Source organism: Balearica regulorum, chromosome Z, assembly GCF_011004875.1.
Source record: "Balearica regulorum gibbericeps isolate bBalReg1 chromosome Z, bBalReg1.pri, whole genome shotgun sequence".
In the NCBI taxonomy this organism is placed as follows: Eukaryota; Metazoa; Chordata; class Aves; order Gruiformes; family Gruidae; genus Balearica; species Balearica regulorum.
Window position 1 is genome coordinate 24,917,367 of NC_046220.1, and position 24,840 is coordinate 24,942,206.

The 24,840-nt window shown below is 37.4% G+C and overlaps 1 protein-coding gene across 4 annotated transcripts in view; it reads right to left on the reverse strand.

The window, feature by feature from the left end:
* MAN2A1 (mannosidase alpha class 2A member 1) overlaps positions 1-24,840 on the reverse strand; it is a 127,836-nt gene that overhangs the window by 90,868 nt on the left and 12,128 nt on the right. For 3 of the 4 annotated variants that reach the window (XM_075739620.1, XM_075739621.1, XM_075739623.1), the window contains exons 2-6: positions 23,665-23,925; positions 15,892-16,036; positions 3,909-4,080; positions 2,372-2,499; positions 657-830 (exon numbers count right to left, since the gene is read on the reverse strand). In XM_075739620.1, coding sequence (XP_075595735.1) covers positions 657-830; positions 2,372-2,499; positions 3,909-4,080; positions 15,892-16,036; positions 23,665-23,925 — 880 coding nt within the window. The remainder of the gene's footprint in view (positions 1-656; positions 831-2,371; positions 2,500-3,908; positions 4,081-15,891; positions 16,037-23,664; positions 23,926-24,840) is intronic. The other variant, XM_075739622.1, reaches the window with a different exon arrangement.

Here is a 24,840-nt window from a genome sequence, read left to right on the forward strand (position 1 = left end):
GGTTTTCTGACTAAAGATAACCTACAAATTTCGAGTCCACTGAAAGCTACTGTAACTAATGACACTAATTTGTCACAGCAGATGAGGAAAACTGGTTGCTTGAAAGCTTTTTCCTTAGTAAGAGCATTAACAAGACTGGTATCTCCACCTTCAAATATTGAATTTTGGCCTTTTTTCCTCTCAAAATGTTTTTTCTCCTCCACTTTATTTCCATGTAGTAGAGGTAGGAGGAAGAAAACAAAGAAGTGAGAAAAAGAAAAATATTATCCCAACCCATTCAATTGTTTTGTATTTACTTGTAAGGAATGTGGGATAAGGGAAATAAGACAAAGTAAAAGCACAAAGGAAAGTGAAGAACAAGGAAGATCAGAGGAACAATGACAATAATATAGTTTTTATATTTAACCCCTTTCCTAACACACAGGCACTCACATTCCCTTTCTATTACTAAAAAAAAAAAAAAAAATCCCCAAAACTTAACCGAAAGACTTTTTTTTTTTTTTAAACAGAACTGTTAGTCTAAAATTTTCAAGTTTAGACTAACTTCTCTAAATTACCTGTTCTGTAAAGATTCCCCATAGTATTTATTCAAGTTCTCTCCATATTTTACCTGTGTAAATTAACAAAATAAATTTACATAAAGGAAAAATACATACCCCAGTTCTGTCTCCAAAAAAATTCTAGTGTCTTCTGCGTTGCAAAATGTTTTTTAACTGAGTAATGAACTCTCTGTATAAGCATATTGGAAAACCCTGTGCGTTTCAGAAGGTAGGCCATTGTTGGTGAATGCCCAAAAGGATCAACTGCCCAACCAGACTTTGGTCTTACTCCTGTTGACAAAAGAAAAAAGTAAAAAGGAAAGAAAGTTTTACTTTTCACTCAAAGAAAGCTATACCAATATAATACAAATCACAGCACTGACAGATAAAATTACCAGGAAGACAAATTAAAATATACAGCTGAGTATTAAGCCTCCTTCAGACCACACCCTGGAATTAAAAAGCTAGAATTAAACAGACTAACAGCTCACAAAAAAACCCCAAACAACCAAAACAAACGAAGCCACAAAAAACCACACAAACAATACAAAACAAAAAATCAAATATCTTGGAGGCAAAGCATTCTAGCTGCCTAAAAACATAGTAATCTATGTTGTTATACGATTTCAATTGTGTCTTAAACAATTTTACATGGAATCATAATGAAATGTATCTCCTTCATCTGAAGTAGTTTACAGATGTTACAACTGGAAAGGAAAGTTGAAAGAAAATGAACGGATGGAGATGGATTGATGAATTGTTGAATTTTCACATTAATTTAAATAATGTTGGCTTTGCAACTATTCTTTTTATTTGCTTGGCAATCATTAGAATCATGTTGATTAATACTGTCTTTTGACTGAACTTTATACTAGCAAATAAAGAAGCTATATCTAACTCTTGTGTAACCGATTCTTCAACATGGTTCCTTAGCCATATTTTTAGTGTCTTACCAAAAAAAAGTAGGGAATGCATTACTCTTATTAGGCCTTCCCTCCCCACCACCTCATAATTATGTCAAGCTGTGTTTATGGAAATTGCAATCTAAGAAAAACATACTGAAACAGCTTTCCAAAATAATTTCAGTTAATTGGATGAAGTAATGTTAACTTATTATTAAAATCACTGTGCATATATTTTCTATATAAAAATAGTTATCTCTGCTTATGGAACTTTATGTCTACTTATAGAACCAAACAAAAAAACCTCCCAAAGCCACCAAAACAGGTCAGCCAATGAATGTTACTGCAGTCAGTAATTTGTCAAAGTTTCAAAAATGAATGAATTGCCCCCCCCTTCTTTTTTTTTTTAAATATGAACAGTTCTAAGATTACAATGGGTTTAGGTTTTATAACTACTACCACTACTACTGCTACAACAACTACTACTAAATTTTGTATTTACTTCTTTGAAAGCCTTACATAAGAGAACCTAAGGAATACAGAGCCTGCAGAATAGATCCAAACACATGAAAGGAATATAAATTTTTAAGTCATTTTAAGGCCTTTGTCGTGATTTTCAAAATACAGAAATGGCAATTGGAAACTCTGATACCAGAAACACGTCATCTACAATTCAGCATGATCTAGTGTTATACTTTTTTATGCTAACATACTATGCACAGCTTTCATTGATCAAGACAAAATGTTAAGACATAGAATTGTTTAAATACACTGCATCCAGGAACTTCTATCTGCAAACAGTAATTGCAAATACTAGATTAAATTCTATAACTTCCAGTAAGTGGTCTAAGCACCACTTCTAAGCACCTCAGAAATACAAAAAAAAGCTTCCTGTATTTACACAGTTAAATTTTAGATCAAGCTACATACCGAGGTTCTTTTCTAGCCATTGATGTCCTTCTATCAGTTGATCGATTAAAGCAAAATAATGAGGAGAGGCTTCATCAGGCATGACCCATCCTCCTGTTACTATTTCAAATTGTCCATCTTTTATTAACCTGAAAAATGCATAAACTGTTTTCAGAATCTTGCATATGAAAAATATACTCTTAAAAATAAATTTCTGAATACCCAATAGGTATCTACCAGTGACACGATGCCAAAATCTAAATTGCTTGTGCTACTTCCATCACTGGACTACATTTTTTTAATTAAATGGGGAAAAATTAATAGATGAACAGTGAAATCTTTAATGCCTCTGTGCAATGAAAACTACCAGCTCTACTGCATGTGCCATAATATTTGATTTTTTTAAAATCAGGAAGAAAGCTATTTCCTGCATAGATTACAAAAATCAAAGTGCATGTGCAATGATACAGAAGGCCAATTGAGTGAGATGCCTAGACATTGCACATTTCAAGCACTACCAATATCTCCCCGTTTTTGATCTACCATTCTTTCTACTGTTATAAAGAGCTGAAGGAGCTTTGAAGTTTATTGTATCTATAAAGGCTTCAGACCATCTCACTCATTAAAATGCCTTCTTGATACAGATCACAGGATGATCCTATCTCTCTATTAAGATATCAGTGAACATAATGATCATGCTTCCAGCATGAGGTGGTCCCTAGAGTTAAATAATGTAATTTCAGCACTTACATTGTACAGTAGCATATAAATGTTTAATGAATTCAAGAAATACAGTAAACTTATCAAAACTTAGTCACATTATAGATAATACCCATAAAAGTAATGAAAAGCATACAGCAAAACTAAAACTCCAGTGCAGCTTCTAAAGTCTTACAGCAGTTTAACCAATACCTGATTCTCCTGAAGGACACAGTTCCCTATTGACTACCATTTACTGTTTATTGTGTTCCAAGGGATCTTTATAATCTCAACAAAACCCAGCTCTGCTTTAATACTTATGCATTGTACATAAACTTTTAAATAGATGTCTTCTGTTGTCATTCCCAAGAACTAAGAGCAATGGTGTAGAGTATGTACTACTTTACCATTTAAGCATTTGCATGTTTATAAAATTGCACATATTTAAAAACAAAAAATCTCATTTCATAATTGTGTTAAAGTTGAAGGAAAAATTACCATACATAAATAGCTAATGTGAAAAACTATTTTTACTCCATTGCCAATACTTCAATATGACTTCAATAAAGTTTATAATCCCATCATCATCACAATTTGGATGACACCTTCATGGTGGTACATGGAAACTTTTAGTCAATTTTTTCAGCAACTCACTTATTTGGCTTCACTTCTCTAACTGAACTTTTATTTTGTAACTGGAAAAAAAAAATTAACCAAGCTCAAAAAAATCAGAACTTCAGTAGTCAAGTATTCTAGCAATTCCGCATTGCTAAAGTGAAATCAAGTTTACACTGTAGTCAAACACACAAAGTCTCAGAACATACCACATGGAAGATAAGAAATAGTTCAGCGTACAAACCTTTTAACAGCATCCTTTTTTTGGCTATCTATTCCATCCCACCATTTTGAAAAGTAAGAAATCTCAGACCACATAAATTTCCTCCGGTTGTCTTCTAGCAGTTTTATAACCATATTATTTAAAATATGCTGTGTCTGATCTCTGAAGTAATCATCAAAAGTCTTCAGCCAACCTAAGACAATACAAAATTTCAGTTGCTTTCAACAGTCTTAGAGACTTGCCTTCTTCCCACTCCCTACAAAAGCATTTTCTTAAAAAGCTGAACTTTACATGCTGTGGACAGTTCAAAGTGCTAAACTCTTCAGGAGTTTCTTTTTACAAAGTTTAGATGGTTTATTTCCTAAATATATAAATACACACACAATATTAGGCTTTCTACTTTGATAAACAGAATACACAAATTTTTAAAATTGTGGATTTTTTTTTAAATTTAAGCACAAATTAAGTAGTTTAAAAGGAAGATGTACATATATTCAAATTGATCTTCCTCGATAACTTCCACTAGGTTTCTTTAGCTCTCATATCAGGAGGACTCTAGCATCTACTAACAAATCATTTTCCCAGCCCAAGCCCAACTACCACCCCCAACACCCCTTAATCTTTTCCTCAATGTCTTATCTCTTCTTTCAAGTCATAAAGCACACTATCACCTTACTTTATGTAAAACAACTGAACGAAAATCCTTACTAGCAGCATCTTACACCTACAGCTTAATTTTCTCCTCAAGAGCCACTAATGGTATCCCACAGAACTTGAGGGTAAAGAAATAAAATGGGGGCAAATGAAGCAACAGTGAGCCCTGCAGCTCATGTTCAGCATAACTTATGAGGGGTTTGATAGCAATGACTGAGAAAAGAAATATGCCGTAGCTGCATCCCTCATTAGAAAAGATATCAGTGAGACACAGAGTAAAGGAAAAAACAACTTCAATCACATATTCAGACCTCACAGTGCAGAGCCTGCCATGAAATTCTTTAACCTCTTCCTAAAACCTTGCCTGAGAAAGTACATGCATCTTCCTTCCCAGAATATGGAAGGGATATGTTCTTTCTGGAATTGTAACTGGAAAAAAGAAGCAGATAAGCCTGTCTACTTAATATACAAGTGCCATATTCCTACTCTTCATACCAGCTCTTGTCATGTATGAGCATTTTCATTCAAGTGCTTCCAAAAGGGCCTCAGCAGTTGCGTTTAAGGAAGCATTATATACAACAGAGTAACTACTGAAGAATGAAAGTGATGTTATGAATTGGTCCTATCCACATTTTAAGATTTTGTGAAAGCATCCACACAATGTGAGGACTGTACTCCAGATACGATCCTAGTGATTCCACTCTGATTTATCAGTTCTGTTCTGCAGAGGCACTGTCATTCTAGCATAATGCCAGTCAGCTTATAAGAAGACACAAGATTAGGCTGTTCTGGAAAAAGATAATATTATTTCAAGGCAGTTATATAAACGCAGAAAATTTTAGTATTAAAAAAATCATTTTTAAGTCTAATAAAAGAAAACTACTTCATTATTGAATAGAGTCTGAATATTGATTCAAAAAGGATATATTACATTTTATTTTAAGGATAAAAATACATTCATCTTAGGTAGAAATGCAGAGCTAATGTAATTTGACAATATGTACATTCTTTTCCAGTTCAATTCAAATTCTTAATTATATTTCAAATAAAGAATCTTGTAATTAGGAATAGCTGTTAGACACTGGCACGCTCTTACGTTGGTCACACTACTTCCAGGTTGCACTCGTAACTTTGTAAGGGTCAAATTTTAATAAAGTATTCAGAAACAAACATACCACAAATACCCAAAACCCTCACTTTTAACTTTGCAAATGAGGAAATAAAACTATAACACTCCAGAGGAAAAGTGCTAGCTATTTTTTTTTTTTTAAACAGATGTTTAGCATCTAGAATAATCATCAGCATTGCATCAGATAGAAGTTTCTGTACAGATAGAGCACTGTAATCTAATCTATCTTAAAGGAGGAAAATATATTTTGTGAAGATAGTTAATATTAGGGCTTAAAATCTAAACTTAAAACATACTTTCTTTAGAGGGTTGGAAACAGCTTAATACAAAAAAGTTGACAGTAAATTAGTATTACACAAAAATTTCACTAAGACTGAAAACAGAAAAGCAATGAATAAGCCGAATTTATTGTCCTTTTGTGCTGCTTGTAATCAAAATTTGTTGTGATCTCTGTCTATTTTAGTAAGTGTTTTTTTTAATGGAAGCTTTCACTGAAAGAACTGGGATCACATAACCAATTAAATCTTTTTCAATGCTCATTTGCTTTTCAACAAATAAAGCAATATTTTACTGATATTTACACAAGATCATCCACATGTAGCAGACTATAACTTTATAGCTTCTTACCAGGAATTTCTTCTGCAAGAGATAATAACATGCTAGCACACAACTAACGGAGAACGAACTAAAACCATTGTATGTTTTTCCTATACAGGAATATATCATAATAATAAACTATTTTAGCATATTTTTACATTCCAGCAATAAAAGCAAACTTACACTGAATTAGTTGTCTTAAACATTCTTGAAAAACTTAATAAACCAACCTAAATAAAGAAGCACAGAGCTAAATGACAGGTCAGCCGGCATAAGAAGATATTGTGATAGTAAACTAAGAATTTGTTGCCAAGTTGAAAGAAAACGTTTACCAGTATATTTGGATCTGGAAAGCCGGAAACTTTCAATACATATGGAAAAAGTGCAATAGTTTAAAGCTGCAGTTACCAAAATTAAATATGCTAATATCAGCAAAATAACATTCATTCGTTTAAATCTACATAAGGACCTTTATCACTATAAAAATGTAAACAAGAGAAAAAGTAATACTGTCTTTGTTGTCATTATGCTAGTCTTGACTTAGTAAGTATTCAGGACTTTGCCAGCTATTTTCATTTTCTGCCAGCACATGTGATTACAATAGAGGGTACACACTGTTAAGCTGCTTGCCTTTTGATTGCCTCACTCATGTTTGTCCTCAAAAGTGTGGAAACTTGATTAGCCCTCGCTCCCTCCCCCTCAAGATTTATCATCATCTTGCAGTTGTCTGTTTTTTCACTTTTTTCCCCACTTTGTTAATGTAAATTTTCTTGGGTCAACAGGAGACTCAAAAAATCATGTCCAAATGTAAATGAAATCCATTGCTATGCAAAAAATCCTAAAGCATTTCATTAACTGGTTTGCCACTATTTCTGTCTGCACTTTCCAGTCCAATTTCCTTCTTGAAGGTCTATCAGCTCCTTGCACTGAAGAAAGGTATTTTTGTGTGTTAGCACAGTTAAGACACAGATGTAGAGATACAGGACAAAAAGTTTCAGGACAAAATCAGAAGTTAACAAATTAGCATTATTCAAAAAGTAATCTAATTAAGTAAAAGCACTTTACAATTTGATCATGACAAGAATCACAAATCAACTTTGGAAACATGAAATCATTACTACTAAGAGTGCCTGAGCACTGGTTACATGTATCTGCAAGGATGTTAGTTTGTTTTTTGTTTGGGTTTTGTTTTGGTTTTTACATATATATTTCTTTCATCTTTTGGATTAAAATTAAGTGTTGAAATGAAACAAAAAAGACTTTTCAATTGCTTACTACCATAAGTAACCTTCCAATGTTTAAGAAGAAATGTGTCCTTAAAAAAATTTCTAGTTTCTCATGAAATCTGTTCTAATGAAGAGGCTTATCTAGTGAATGTCTGGAATACTACTCTTGTTACATTAATTCCTTTTTTGAAGGCAGTTTGCATCTGTGATTTACTTCACAGTATATCACAATGAATTTCACTGAGTCTAGAATTCACAACTCAGTACTGCTGCTTGCAACTTAAGAAACTTGAGTAAGTTATTAATTTTATGGCAGAATTAAATACAACAATTAAATTTCAGCTAACATTATATAGCTTTCCAGAAAGTAAAAGAACTCTCTTTGCAACAAAATTAGTGAAACTTCAGTTCTTGGATTTTTAAGATGTACACCTGTAAATGTAAAAAACTTATGTCATTTTTTTTTTTTACAGTTATGCTTAATTCTCAACTAACTAGTTCCTGGAAGTAGACACAAGTAAGCAACTGTTTTGATAGCTAAGGAAGTAAAAAAGAATCACAAGCTGAAAGAGGCTATCTTAGTTCTTAATTACATCCATGTTCCACATCAGATGTGATACCACAATGGTAAAAGTGTTTCTTTAAAATAATAAAAAAAAAATTAACAGACATGTAGCCATAAGTTCTTATGAGGGCTTTGGAGAACTTAAGCATATGTTTAACTGATCATACACAGGCACACAATAATGACAATAATGCAAATACTAGAAATAAATCCAAAAGCTAAGTTTTAACTTACATTTTAGAACGTATGATTACACATGGAAAGAATTTAGCTTTAGCTCTTTTGTAGATTCAGCAATAAAAAAAAAAAAATCCCTTATTTTAAGGTAGAGAAAATACATATCAATTTTTAAATTTAGAAATCTTGCATCGTCATTCTATGATGTCAAAACTAAATAGAGCAAATATACAAGTTGATATTTTACATGTTTCTGACAAAACTTCGGTGCTGATTTCACAAAAAACCCCTATCTTTTCAATAAAGATGAATGGCATATTGGCCAAGACTATGAAAGAAACCTTGAGAAACATGATGTCTCTCAGGTAAGGCTATCTCAAAATTAAAACTAAAAGCAGTCTAAGATTTTTTTTTAATTTTCTATTTGGCATAGTATAAGCATAAGACATAGTATAAGACACAAAGCCACCTGGAACATCCCTGTGTTGAAACATTCGTTCTGATTCACAAAAAGATAAATAGAAGATGAGCCCCTTGTTCCCCAAAAATATTCTCTGAAATGAAGTCATTTAGGCAGAAGCAGAGACATCAACATTTAAAAGTTACAACAGTGTATTTACTTTTCCAACGGCATACTTTAACTTGTAAAAGATCTCTGCTCAATGGACCACAAGAATTATTTCATATTTATCACATTTAATTTCATAAGCATAGCTAAAAAACACAAATGATTCCACATTTCACCAAAAGTAAAATCTGTCATGAACCATGAGGTGCTTTAAAAATTATAATTAGACTTTTTATGTGTTAGGCTTATGCAATGCAAAGTCTATTTCTGCTTTGTACATATTAGATCTGTTGCCCTCATAACTAAGATGGGAAGAAGATTTCTACTGATCAGGAATTAAAAGTGTGCTCTCTATAACAGTCCTGTCAATTTTCAGTGGAACTGCCCTGGATTTTCTTTGTGTTTGTTTTTTTGTTGTTGTTTTCTCCCACTCAAAGGAAAAAGAAAAACTCTCACTAAAAGTCCCCTACCACCTCATATGCAACCACAGAAATATTGAGAAGTTAGCCAGGATTACAACTCAGATTTCTGTAATTCAGCATGTCAAGAAGAACTTGTGAGCTGCCCAGTTTCCCATTCTATTCCTAGATTTCATCTTCCTCTACAATAGAAGAATTAGGTGTTCACCATTCAATGTATATTTTTTAGTCTTTACATAGCCTTCATAGTTCTTTTTTTTTTTTTGAGAAAACACCACACACTATTGGTGTTTATAAAAAGGAAAACAATTTCTAGACAAATAGTGGTGACTGATCTTCTTATCTTTCTATTAAATCACAATACAAGCATATTACTCAGTGACCTTTCAATTTACAGTCTGAAACTTTTAAATGTAAAGTTTTCAGACGTTACTCAAGTAGCATTTTTTCTTTTCTGCTTCAGCTTTATACTACCCTGCTCTTGTATTTTGGTGGGTCAGATAATAGTCTAAATCTGTGTTCCAAACATATCAGGAAAGCAAAGAAGTCACCTGAAAACCAGATCCAGATCTGGTCAACAGAAAACAAACCTAAAATTCCACAGTGTATTAACAGCATCACATTTTAATGCTTAATTTCTCTTTTATCTTAACATTGCAATTAACTTCATAGGGCTATAAAATTTCCTCCTGAGAAATGGAGACTGACTTAAATAATAAAAAGGGGTTAATGTGAGTGTTAGTAAGATAAAGTTATGAATGTTATAGATAATTAATGAAGCGTTAAAAAATAGCATTGAGACCTGACATATGTGCACATACAATTTCACATACATTTTTACTTAGGTAGAAATTAGGGGTGGGCAGGCGGAGCGGGGAAGGAAAGTCTGTTTTAGTCTCTTTCAATTCCACTTAAGTGCTGCTTGTACTAGTGTGTTGGTTTTGCGTGGCAAGGTTTTGGTAGCAGGGGGGGCTACAGGGGTGGCTTCTGTGAGAAGCTGCTAGAAGCTTCCCCTGTGTCTGATAGAGCCAATGCCAGCCGGCTCCAAGACAGACCCGCCGCTGGCCAAGGCCAAGCCAATCAGCACCTCTGTGATAACATATTTAAGAAAGAGAAAAAACAGTTAGAGAGCGCTTTTTGCAGTCAGAGAGAGGAGTGAGAAGATGTAAGAACATCTGCAGACACCAAGGTCAGTGCAGAAGGAGGGGGAGGAGGTGCTCCAGGCGCCGGAGCAAGATTCCCCTGCCGCCCGTGGTGAAGACCATGGTGAAGCAGGCTGTCCCCCTGCAGCCCATGGAGGGAGGATGAGGGGGTGTAGAGATTCCTCCTGCAGCCTGTGGAGGACCCCACGCCGGAGCAGGTGGAGACACCTGAAGGAGGCTGTGGCCCCGTGGGAAGCCCGCGCTGGAGCAAGCTCCTGACAGGACCTGTGGATCCGTGGAGAGAGGAGCCCACGCCAGAGCAGGTTTGCTGACAGGACTTGTGACCCTGTGGGGGACCCACGCTGGAGCAGTTTGCTCCTGAAGGTCTGCACCCCGTGGAGGAGACTCACGTTGGAGAAGGCCGTGAAGGACTGTCTCCCGTGAGAGGGACCCCACGCTGGAGCGGGGGAACAATGAGTCCTCCCCCTGAGGAGGAAGAAGCGGCAGAAACACCACGTGAGGAACTGACCATAACCCCCATTCCCCGTCCCCCTGTGCCGCTGGGGGGGGCGGAGGTTGAACCCGGGAGTGAAGTTGAGCCTGGGAAGATGGGAGGGGTGGGGGGAGGTGTTTTTAAGATTTGGTTTTATTTCTCATTCCTCTACTCTGTTTTGCTTAGTAATAAATAAGATGAATTCCCTCTCTAAGTTCGGTCTGTTTTGCTCGTGATGATAATTAGAGAATGATCTCTCCCTGTCCTTATCTCGACCCGTAAGTTTTTTTTTTTTCATTGTACCTTTTCTCCCCTGTCTAATGAAAGAGGGGAGTGATAGAGCGGCTCTGGTGGGCACCTGGCCCTCAGCCAGGGTCAACCCACCACAACTAGGTATGTAACAACCACATTCAGCAATAAAATACCCTGATCTGGTACACACTCATATGTTACAAAGCTCACAAGTCTCAATTCTTAAATAACTTAATGAGAAGACACTACCAAAATCACCACTGTCCACAGAGCAATAAATGCTAGAGGTGTCTTCTGATCCCTCAGGTCATATCTGAACATCATCTTTCAAGTCCACTTGTCCTGGTTGACAACGTCGCTGTCCCTGAGCAGGCTTCTCCCCTCTGGAGTTCAGCTGCTTAATCCACTTCAGGCAGTCACATGAAACTGCTGTTGAAGCACGAGAGCTAACAGAAGGGCTCTGCCAGCACAACAGGTTATACAATTGCTCATTAATCTACTCCAAAAAGAAATGCCACCCATCTGCAATTGCTATAGCCTCACACAACACAGCTATTTGTAAACTGAACATCTCTGCATGGCTTGAGATTAATCTGCACTGGATGAGTCCCCTCCCAAATCAGACACACTACTGAAGTGCTCAAATCTTCATCAACTGCCAGCAACTAAAAGACAATTACGCCTACCACTGATCAAATGTGTAAAAGGAACTCATTCGTACACCTGATTTCCCAGTAACAGTTAATATACAAGCTACTGAAGGGAGAAGCATAGAGACCCCAAGTTTGTAGGTCCTGGTTGAATTCACATGGAAGCAGTTAACCCAGATTTAGCAGAATTTAGCAACACAAAGTGTTTCAGAGCATCAGCACCTAAGTCCTCCCCCAAAACACAACATAGAACCTAAGACCACCCCTTTCCCTACACATTCTGTTTCAGGCAGTTTCTTTACCTTTGAGCTACAGATTCTCACTAGCATAAATGGTTATGTGAAAAGTTAAAGACAAAGCAGCCTCAGATGATAAAATATAAAATATAATGAGAATTTAAAGCTTCTGCAGTTAATATAGTTATATCTTTATTGACCCCATATCTTGGTAAATATTTTTCACATATATTGTTACACTATAGGTCCAGTATGCCTTAATATTTTTTGCCAGAAGGCACTTCCTTTGCACCATGCCTTTTAATCCTTTGTGGGAGAGGAACAATGTAACCATTAGCTATACAAGCCATTTCAGATCTCTGTTACAGATAATTTTTCCTCCTTTCAAGTGCATATTAACATGCAGTTTCATACTGCAGACAATTCCACAGAAATGTCCTTACCAAAGGGAGTACCAAGTCGGGAAACTTCTATAACACTTTGTAAAAGCAAACAATAACTAGTCTCACGCGATCACCTTTGGTGATGGAGCAGTTTACATTTACCAAGATTACATCTCAGTTTAACTCTACTTGATATCAACTGAGGACCCTAAACAAGCTGGGAAATATTTAGATTGTATGCATATTTCTTGATTTTAGTTGCTGCTGGTAGAAGGACAGATATAATTTTACAGTGAAGAAATGAAGAACTTAGGTATTAAGGAGGACAACTTTAGGAACCAAAACTAGACAGCAGTAAGAAAGTCAGCTATCAAAAGTGAATGAGACAACACCATTAAGACTTCAGGCAAGTCCTTGGGAATAACCTATGCAGGAAAAAAATTGCAACAGAAAGATAAGAGACAGCTCTCGTAACTTCACAGAATTCTTCAAACCCGATTATTGAAGGGGCAGCCCCAGAAAGGACTCATTTCAGAGAGCTGGAAGAACAAGTACCTTACTATAGATTTAATGAGTGACTCCCTCCAAGATAGATATCTGAATGCTAGTAAAAATCCATCTCTGAAGTCGAGTTCATTATGGCCCACACCTCTATGTTTGGAAGAAGGCCAGAGCATTGTTGAAGAGGGCAAAATTGAATCAAATTAAACTTCATTAAATGGAGCTCTCAAGTGCACCAAGACACATCATTCAGATGTAAAATTAAAGAATAGACAGATACATCACAAACATATTTCCCTAGGTAAGCAGAAGACTCCTACTGGGAAAGTACAGGAAATTCCATGATTCATAACACAAAGTTAAACAGGAAAAGGTGGTGACACCACCTCTGGTTGTAGCACAGTATCAATGCTTTATCTGTCTTACAAATTTAATAATTATGGTGACACAAAAATCTTTCTTGGAGAGGGTGGGATGATGGGGGTTTTTGGTTGGTTATTTTTTGGGGGAGTGTGGGAGGGTGTTGTTTGGTGGTTTTGGTAGTGTCGTTAGTTTTTACCTGGTGCTTCTGGTTTTTTGTTTGGTTTGTGGTTGGGGGGTGTGTGGTTTGGTGTGTGTTTGGGGTTTTTGGGGTGAGGTTTTTTGTTGTTTGGTTGGGTTTTTTAAAACACACACCAAGAACCCAAATCTTACAGAGAAGAATGCCATACAGAGAGGGTCTCTGGACCTGGAGAAAACCCTTGTTATCCTCTGACCGTCCAAAAGAAGGCATAATCAATCATATATATGAAGACATATTTCAATCATCATGGCAAACACATAGTGAAGCTCAAGGCCTTCCTCACTGAGTGAGCTTAGTAACTGGCCATCCTAATAAGAGATGTGTCCTTCTTCCCAACAATTCCACTATTTCTGGGTCCCTTCTCATAGGAGCAATACAGAGCTTTTCAGTCTGCTAGCTCTGAAAGACACATATCTAAAAATTTGGAGGGTCTGATGAAGCCCCCTCCAGCATAACCTGATATTGATAGCCTTTGCTATTGGCCAGCTGAGTCAACAGCAGCCTCAAGACTGCATGCCTTGCTTGGCATACAGTGAGGGAGAATGTAATTTGTAGTGACAGATGTTAGTATCTACCAAAATAATCCTCATGTGAAAAGAAGTCCAGTAACACCAATATTCAAATTCCTTAGAATATGAGTGCTCAGTGTGCCACTGGTGCTGCAAGATGAACCAAACACTAGATTAAAGCATACAACACCAAAGTTTGTCAGACACAGAAAAGGTGTTGGCTGTGAAAATCTAGCACAGCTGATTATAGGAGGCATGTGAAGAAGAAAGTAGAAGGCTGGAGGTCAGAAAGCTACAAGTTAGCTCCAAAGAGTTCTTCCAGAACGGCAACAGAAACTGTTCAATTCTGCATGGAGTACTGATGAGACAGGCCAGGCACCACAGAGGAAATTAGCCCAATATATTGTGTTTTGGAAGACAGTTACAGAAGGAATGTAAATAAAATAAAAATAAAATAATTTTTAAAAAAGATAAAACCAAAATTACTAGAACTTGCAGAAAAAGAGCCTGTAGAGAGAAAAAAAGTCAGTGCCAGAACACTGGGTCCCTACCGAACCTCACGGCTTGAATGGACACTGGTGAAGTTTCTGCAAAGCTCTTCTCAGCTTCCCTCTGGACATTCCGCTGCAGCTTCCAGGCCTCGTGCTCCTGTAGAGCTACCTCAGCCTGCACGGTGCAGGGGGTCTTTACTCAATCCAGCTAAACTCCTCTCAGGAGGACAGATGTGACACTAGCCCACGGGCCTCTAGCAGGATGCCAACTGTCCTCCCTCAATGAGGATAAGATCCTACCAGCTTCAGCAGAAAGAAGGGAGGGAGGTAAATTCCAAACCCCATTCTAACAAGAACTAAGAGATTTAGAAGTTCTGTACATTCCTTTAGGATGGTTTCAGATTCGTTAAATGACCGTACAGAGTGTGGCTTCTTTCTAGCAAAGTTTTGAAAAGACCAACAACCAGAGAGGAAATAAATGGACACAGGTTTAAAGACAGTTCTACCAAAAGGCAGATCAAAGTTTATACTGTGATTATTTTCTCTGAATATTCTTACTATATCCATACATTGTTATTTAAGCTGTCATAACTGGAAAATACAGTCCCTCCAAATTCCAGTGTTCGTTTTCTTTGAAAACGCTAGATAAGTGCAAATAAAAGTCACTTACGTTCAAACTGCCGTATCTTACTTCACTCAGATCCACAGTACTTCACACAAATTAAATTGTTAGAGAGACAGTAGTAAAGTCTAAAATCACTGAAATTGTGGCTTTCACAATAACAAGCAGCTTCACCAGCCTCTCATGGTCAGTGTACATGTACCATGAGTACACTACAGCAGTATAATTCACTGGGATTGTATTTTACAATAATTTCAAAATAAAGTGTCACTTCTCCGTTTTATTACACAGCAAACATCCACTTAGGAGGAAGAAGTGGAATTATGTAAGCATGCCCAGGTTTCAGTTTAAATCCACACTTGATATTATCCCACTGTAGGATGGGGGCAGGGGTATGCGCAAAACAGTAAAGAAAGCGTTACAGTCAAAAACCTCAGACTTGCCATTGTTGCATCTTCCAAAAAGCACATCTCTTTGGCACAGGCTGAGGGTTAAATATCTATGACAGTTCAAAAAGTCAAAATAAGAACAGGCCATATTTAATGCAGCAATGAATAAACTGACTGGGTTACCAACAGGGTGACTACAGACAATCCGTATTACCTTCCAATATCAACACTGAAGTTCTACTCCAGTTAATAAATAAGTGCATGTACAACTTTTATCATAACAGTGGCCACTTGAATTACACATGTGCTTAACTGCCTTGCTATACTTATATCTGACATATTAAGTAGTATGCTTCAAAAAAACCCCAAATTAACAGAAACGGCAATATATTTCTCAATTCAAAATAAGGTACCCAAATCAATGCAGTTAAAATATTACCTGGGTCATTATGTGAGTGAGGCACAACAAAAACTTGAAGTGGTTCACTGTCCCATTCATTTTCATTGTATGTGATATCGAAGCCTTGCTTCCACACACCACCATCTGGATTATCGAAAGGAAGAATATCATAGACATCCAACATCTAAAAAAGAGTAACAGGAATATAAAACATGAATTCAAAAAACAGTTCTGCTATTAAAAACCAAAGCTGTTTTCATCAAAAAATGGATCAGCTTGTTCATTCCACAGGGAGAGGAAGGGTCAAACAAATAGAAAACTGACAAATGAGAGCAAGTTTCAAGTCATACTAGAACACCCAAGACACAGCTGGCAGGAAGAGGAGCATTTGGCAGGCCCTGTTCTGAGGAAACTGAAATTGGTTAGATAAATGGTATAAATGAGAGCCTTAAGTCACAAAAATTATGACAGCGCACAATGGCATTGGGGAAGGAAGGTACGGAGAGGATTATACAGAACATCACGATACACTAAATAGGGCAATGCAGAAGATGAAGAGGACAAACTAAGCAAGCAGTAAGAAGGGGTGACGAGAGAAATTGAGGCTAAAGTCAAACTCACAAAAGGGAACTGAAAGGAACTATCAAGGAAAAATGTTCAGAACTATGCTGTAAGAAAGTTCCTTATATATTTAGAGTTGCCCAGTACACTAATTATACAAGGAAGGACATATTTCACTTGTCAATGCAAATAAGAAAGTTACAGGTAAGTAAAGCAACCCTAGAGTTATTTTAACAAGTTCCTATGAAATTTAGATACCACCAGATAGTTTCAAGGAGACTCTTCTAACATGAGTTTAGACCAAAGTTACCATATCGAACTATCATCTTGACAAGCCTTTTACTGGTACTGTAGTTTAAAAAACTTAAACTAAACTAAACTTTACTTTAATTCTAACCCCGTGTTAGAATACAAGTGTACACCAGAAAAACTTTCTTCAACAAATGTTTCACTTCCACAAAAAAAGCCTACAGGAGTCATTTACTACATGAATACCAGAAGAGTTAAAACTTTCCAGTGGTATGCTGGTTTCTGTCCTGCTAGGAAACTTTAAAAAAAACCAGATACCTGAAACAAACATCTGCTAAAGAAGTTAAGATGGGTTGACCTTGGCTGGTTGCCAAACCCCCGCCCTGCTGTTCTCTTACTTTCCCTCAACAGGACAAGGGGAGAAATAAGATGGGTCAAGATAAAGACAGGGAGATGACTTACCAATTACCATCACAAACAAAACAGACTTGATTTGGGGAACATTAAATTAATTTATTACCAGTTAGAGTGGGACAGTGAGAAACAAAGACAAAACTAAAAGATCTTCTCCCCATCTCTTTTCTAGCCCAGTTCAACTTCATTCCTTCATTCCAACTCCTCCATGTCCCCCTGTCCCAAGTGGTACAAGGGTATAGGGGTTGCGGTCAGTCCATAGTGGGTCCTCTCCACCACTCCTTCCTCCTCACACTGTTTGCCTGCTCCAGCATAGGGTCCCTTCCACAAGCTACAGTTCTTCATGGACTGCTCCAGCATAGGATCCTCTCCACAGGCTACACTCCTTCAGGAACCCCTCCAGTGTGGATCCCCCCATGAGCCACAGTTCCTTCTGAAAATACCTGTCTGCTCCAGCATGGGGTCCTTAGTGGGCTGCATGGAAATACTTCCTTCACAGTGGTCTCCCCCACCTGCTCCAGTGGCTGAAGTACCTTCTCCCCTTCCTTCTTCAATGACTTTGGTGTTCACAGGGTTGTTTTTCCCACTTTTTTTCTTTTTTCCTTATACTTCACTGCCATGGAGCATTTTGCCCCATCTCAAAACCCATTCTCCCAGAGATGCCACCACCCTTGCTGATGGTGGGTCTGTTTTGGAGCTGGCTTGAACAGTTGTGTCTAGCACAGGGCAGTGCTGGCCTCTCCTCACAAGACACCATCCCTGGAGCCCCCCCGCTGCCCACACCTGGGCACCTGCACCTTCACCATATTCCACCTTCACCTCTGTGAAATACATATTTATGAACAGTCAATAAAATATACATTCATCACACACTCTTCACAGACTTCACTTACATCTACAAAAAAAAAATTCCCACACCAAAATCAAAATGAGATAACAACACTGAAAACGTGGAAGTTTTACACACACAATAAAACTCCACCCCTTGTGTCTTCACCTCATTACAACAACAAAAAAATCCCCACAGTTATTTCACTCTGGCAACTTCCTATCCAAGTTTTGGCCATTACCACTCCCAAATACTGTCCTGACCTCTCAATTCCTCAAGCCCCAGGTTCGGTGCCAAAAAGGACTGCAGTGGGTTGACCTTGGCTGGGTTGGCATCTGGCAGCCAGCCAAGGTCAAGCCACCACAGGCCTTTAGCTTGAGATACAAAGAGAAGTAATGTTAGATGGGAACACAAGCCACTGTAACTAGAACTAGCTGAGCCTCAGTTAGGCCTACATTGTCCATACACTAGATATCTATGGCCTGTAAGAGATCTTCTTATCACATCACTGCTTCACCAGGATTGCTTCCACCTTTGGACGATATTGCTTAATGGAAAACACAGCTGCACTACTTGCAGATACATGCATTCTGTGTGGCCAGCTCAAAGGGACCAAATAAGGGTTACATTGAAATTAGCCTAATATCCTATTTTCTTGCTTTTCCAAAACTTGATTTTGAGGAACTGTAATTTTTCTGTGAAATGCAACCTTCTGAAGAAAATTAAATGCATACTCTGTAAATTTGCCAGTTACCAATGAGTGACCTTAAGACTGATAAACTCTTCTAAAATTTCAACCATGAACACACACTGGTTTAAAAAGCAACAATTCATGGAATTGCCTACATTTCTATGAGTTTTTCTTGTGGATAGCGCCTGAATTTCACAAGCAACTTTCTGCAGTCTGCAGGATACCAATTTTTACAGTCCATAACATACATATTTTTTCCCTATTATCTATTACCTTACCATTACCTCAAACCATGCTCCCATTATTATGAGCTCAAGAGCTAGAAACTCATAATTCAGCAAATAGACCTTGATATCTTAATCAACAATTGTCTGAAATAACTGGCTCAATGACCTGACCCATCTTCTAGAGAGGTTTGCTGCCTGCCAGTACCCAGGATGTTGCAGAGAAGCTAAAGTTTGTCCAACTTGCTGACTACTGCACCTTCTTGTTCTTCCATATGGGTACTAAAGACACTGCCAGGGGCAACCCAGACTGCATCAAAAGTGACTACAGAGCTCTGGTGGTAGTAATTGAGGTCATGGAGGCCCAGGTAGTGCCCTCTTCAATCCCACCAGTGAGGGGCAGGGGTGTGAGAGGAGGACACCGATAGTACAGGTCAATAATTGGCCTCAGACTTCTTGTTGGCAACGGGTTTTGGGGTTCTACGACCATGAGACCCTGTTTTCAGATCAGTGACTCTTTATCATCATCAACAAAACAGGGCTTAAGCAGGGTCACCTCCAGTGTTCGCATGTAAGCAAGGAAGTGCCTACAAGGTACAATTATAGAGAAATCTGCAAAACACTTCTGAGGAAATCAGCATGTGGGATGCTTCTCTAAAGTACACTAATCCACACACCATGGGGAATAAATATGAGTTAGAGATGTGTGCAGTTGTAAGCCTATGATCTTGTCACAATCATGGAGATGTGGTGGGATGACGCTAATGACTGAAGTTGCAATGGAAGGATACAAGATCTTGAGGAAAGGCAGGCCAGGAAGACAAGGGAGAGTTTGCCTTTATGTGAGAGAACAGCTGGAGCTCTGCCTGTGGGTGGATGAAAAGTCATCCGAGAGCTTATAGGCAAGGACTAAAAAGCAAACCACTATGGGTGACATTGTAGTGGATGTCTGCTATAAGCCACCTGGCCAGGTATACAAGTGGATGAGGCCCTCCATAGCAGCTAGGAGCAGCCTCACATTTGTAGGACCTAGTCCTCATAGGGAACTTCGACCACCCTGTTATGTGCTGGAAGGACATAAGGGCGTAAGCAATCCAGAAAGTTCCTGGAGTGCATCTGTGACAAATTCCTAATCCAAGTCATAGAGAAGCCAGTGAGGAGAGGTGCTCTACTGGACCTCTTACATGCCAAGAATGAGGGGCTTGTTGGGGCTGTGAAGGGCAAAGGCAGCACTGGCTGCAGTGACCATGAGATGATGGAATTCAGAACCCAGAGAGAAAGGATGACAGCAAAAAGCAAGATTACATCACTGGACTTCAGAAGAGCAGACTTTTGAGCGCTTGGCAGAGTCCCGCAAGGTAAGACTCTGAAGGGAAAAAGGGCCCAAGAAAGCTGGTTAATATTCAAGGATTGCCTCATCCAAGCTCAAGAGAAGTCCATCCCAACAAGTTGGAAGTTAGACAAAAATGCCAGGAGGCCTGCATGGATAAACAAGGAGCTCTTGGCAAAACTCAAACACAGAAAGGAAGCCTACAGAGGGTGGAAGCCGAGACAGGTAATGTGGAAGGAATAGAGAAACATTGTCTAAGCATCCAGAGATGAAGTCAGGAAAGCTAAAGCTCAAATGGAATTGAATCCAGTCACGGATGTCAAAGATAGGACATGGAAAAGGCTGAGGTACTAAATATCTTTTACACCTCAGTCTTTACTAGCAAGACTAGCCTTCATGAACCACAGAGATGAGGGGAGATGTGCCCTTGATGCAATATGACCAGGTCAGGAAATACTTCAACAAACTGGACACACACAAGTCCATGGGCCCTGATGGGATGCACCCACAAGTACTGAGGGAGCTGGCTGATATCACTGCAAGGCTGCTCTCAAGAACCTTTGAAGGATCATGGTGACTAGAAGTGTCCAAGGACCAGAGGAAAGCAATGTCAGTCCTCTCCAAGAACAGCAAGGAGGAAGACCCAGGGAACTACAGGCTGGTCAGCCTTTCCTTCATCCCTGGAAAAGTGATGAAGCATCTAATCCTGGAAACCATTTCCAGGCACATGAAGGACAAGAAAGTCAACAGGAGTAGTCAGCATAGATTCACCAAGGGCAAGTCATGCTTGACCAACTTCAGAAACTTCTACGATGAAATGACTGGCTAGGTAGATGAAGGGAGAGCAATGGATATTGTCTGCCTCAAATTCTGTAAGGAATTCAGTGCTGCCTCTTGCAACATTCTCACAGAGAAGCTGCTGATGTATGGGCTGGATGAGTAAGAAAGGACTTTGTAAAAACAGTAGACAAATAGAAATTCAAAAAGGATGCTGCCTGTCAGGTCATAACCATGTTCAATTCAGAGTTCTTCATTTTGTCAGTTTTATTACATAGCTCTGTTTTTATCTTTTGAAAAGTACACATTAGTCTTCTATTTAATTTGAATTCTATCCATTCTCAATTCAGTGTTATTTTCAGTGGCCAGATCTGTTACAATTTTCTACCTTCTTTACAAACACCACAAGTAACAACAAAGTATACAATTTCTTGATTTACAATTGCTCCATGCAAAAATCCTTTAGCTATCCTATCCAAAAATCTTTTGGGCCTTGTGGTAATATTAGTATCTTGCTTTGTCCGATTTATGCAAAGAAAATACATCTGAGTAGCAAGTCCTGGTAATATTTCTCACTGAAATATCAGAAAGGTTTTTAATCCATATTTTAATGCATTCTTATAATGGTTTCTCTATTATGGGAGACTACAATGAACTCCCATAATTTATTCAGTGAAGCCTCTTTGGCCTTCATTCTCCAAAGTGATTTTTATCCTAACACTATGTCTCATATATATTAGCTCTTACTTCTTTCTAGTCTTTCATTTCATTCTTGTACATCCACTTAAAAGACAAACATGGAAAAAGTAACGTCCAGATCTGCAGGTTTAAGTTAACATTTATGAACAGCAGATAACATACATAAGCTGGTTTAGAATGTAAAATATAATTTAAAAACAATGCTCCAAATAATCTACTCAAAATTGCTCAGTCTTCATAAAAAAAAGTCTAGAAGAAAATCAGTTAACTGAGCTTGCAGAATACATCAGGCTTGGAAAAGTATTAAACAGTAAAACCATATTCACATACAGGAATTTAGATCAGCTCATTAATGTGGTGTTACAGGATCTGTTTCTGCTAAAGTCAGGTCTTAGATTCCATAACTGAAATGTGGGTCAGATTTGCAGGATGACAAACCGTATACAGAAGCAGTATTAAGGTGATTTAATATGGTGGTGGATAACCTGCTGAGTACAAGGTACTAATGTAATGATGCAAAGAGCAAGAGAATCCTCCCTGTGCAAGGCAAGGAAAGAAAGCATGAGTAGGGGAACAGTATTAAGAATATTCCCTGCTATATTTGTTACTAAAGTGCACGCATATAACCTAAAAGTAAAAAAAATTATCAAAAAGCAGTTTAGCTACTACAGCCTACCATTAGGTAGGTACATTAGCTGATAGTAGGTACATGTTCTGACATTCTGCAAATGTGAAGCAAAATATGACAACAGTTTAAGCAAACATGTTTTACTTTCCACATGTCCAAGAATTTAAGCCAACACATTTTACCTCAAAATGGACAATTCACATTTACCATAACTAATTTCTAATGCACCTAAAAAAGCACATCACTTAATATGGTAACAGACTGTACAAGGAATAACCTGTTAACAATCTAGTAACTTGAAAACATGTAGTCATAGGTCCACATGCTTTATTTTCCTAAACAGAAGTCTCAATGTATATTAGAAACATGAACAGTCAGATATTGCCTTTAAAAAAACCCTACTTTCACTGTAAAAGACATATTAAGGTGGTGCCTATCCCTGAAGAGCTTAATGGTATTATGAATGATACATCAGAGGTTACAACTGTTCTAATATGTGTACTTACTCATCTTAAGTCCATGGACTCCTGCAACAGAAATACTTTCACTTCTAGAATGAGAAAGCTGGACTTCAAAATTTAATCTTTGCTTTAGAGTACTATGAATATTTATAGTACTCCCACAAGACTCCCAAAACCAGTACAGATCACAAACTTCACACAGTATTCTCAGTGCTCCTGAAACACTCCATTAAAACTGCATATATAAGAGTCCATGAACTCACAAGCATCACCAGAAAGGAAAATAAATTCAACTTGAAGTGTTTTACTTTAAAAACTTCGACCTCCCCAGTTCATGCCAACCAGTCAACATGGTATACGTTCCTCCTTTCTAATCAAAGTGCATATACAAACTAGAGACACGTAAGAATTATGAAATACAGAAATGACATTCAAAAGGGAACACAATACCTGAGATTTTTTTTTAATTATTAGTTCTTGAACATTCTTTACCTCCCCCCATCAAGACTTATCTACACAATATATCCCTAAAATATAAAGCCTATTTAAATCAAGACTACCCATTATTTCCAGTTTGTCATTAATTTTAGAACAATTTAGAGAAACAGAAAGACTTTCAAATAAATTATTTCCAAAGATCATCTGAGAGTACCAGACAGTAATCTGAGTACAATCACTGGGTTTTGTTGGGCATTTTTTTTAAAGAATTTTTAAGCTTTCTAAAATGTTGGCTCTTCATAATCATTATTCAATTGTAGACAGCTTAAAAAAGGCAAAAAGAAATGCTTCCGTAACATCTATTAAACACAATAGCCACTTGAACAATTCTGTTACATCTTAGATTAGGAGCTTAGTACCAAGCTTTTACCAGTGACTAGATATTTTTAGAATTAAAAGGTAATGACAGTTAAGACTCCAGCAAAATAAGAAAGAAAGGCATACTGCTTACCTGTACACCTGAACTATGACTTCCACTTTTTGAAGCAAACAAACAATCCTCAGAATCAACTGCAAACAAAACTGAAGCAGAAGGAATGATCTCAGAGACAGATCCTTGACTGAAGTTTATAGCCTCTGGAATTTTTTGACCGTCCTTTACTGATTCACTCAGATTGATCACAGAATCTCGTATGTTTGAAATAATCTCATTATTTTCAGCCAACAGGCGTTCTAAATGATCTATTTTTTCTTGCAAAATTGAAAGCTGGCCCTGTAAAAAAAAAATTAGTTATTTCTCAGACCAATTCTTGACAGAATTTTAAAAAAAATCAAATTCACAAACAAAAAAAATCAAGTCTTTATTCTGTATTTTATGTAAAGACAAGCTAATAAGAAATTGAACCAACACATGAAACCTCCTCCTTTCAGAATAAAAGACCAAAAGTTACATTTTCCATTATGAAACTGAATTTGCAGCACAAGATTTAATCAGTGATACAAAGATATTCTTAAAAGGTCACACTGTGTCAAATATCAATTTTGCCAACTTCAAATTTTTTCACATCTTTCATAGATTTTCAGAAATTTGATCTTTTCATTTATCATCACATCAGAACATCAAAGAGAAAGCCATTTTTTAGAAGGCAGTCACATCATGATGGGATTAACATCATTTTGGTTCTTCCTGTACATGTGAAATAGTATTTCAATAAATACTGAGTTTCTTATTTTCAGTGAAATTTAGAGAGAAATTAACAAAAGCACTTAATGAGTAAAAGATCCCTTAGCAGCCTGATCACAGTAATAATCTGTATAATTGGACCTTTACAAACATCAAGATAATCCTGGAGACAGCTCAAACTCATAGCACTTTCAGTCAGAAGGTCATATTCAGTTGCAAACAACAGGATTTTGTAGATGATTCTAGTGTGCACTGCAAGAGGAAGGATAAAGAACGACGTCAACGCGAATTGAAAGAAGTCAACATTATCGCCCAAAGCAACTTGGAAGGAGAGACAGATATCATAAAAGCAATTAGTACCATCTAATCACTGTATTGTTGGAATACAGTAGGGAGCATAGCAGAACAAGACACCTGGAAATGCTACTGCCCTCTCATGTACTAGCCACTCCTTCCAAATGATTTGAGGTATGTTTTTTTTCAGGCATGAATGTGTTAGCTTTT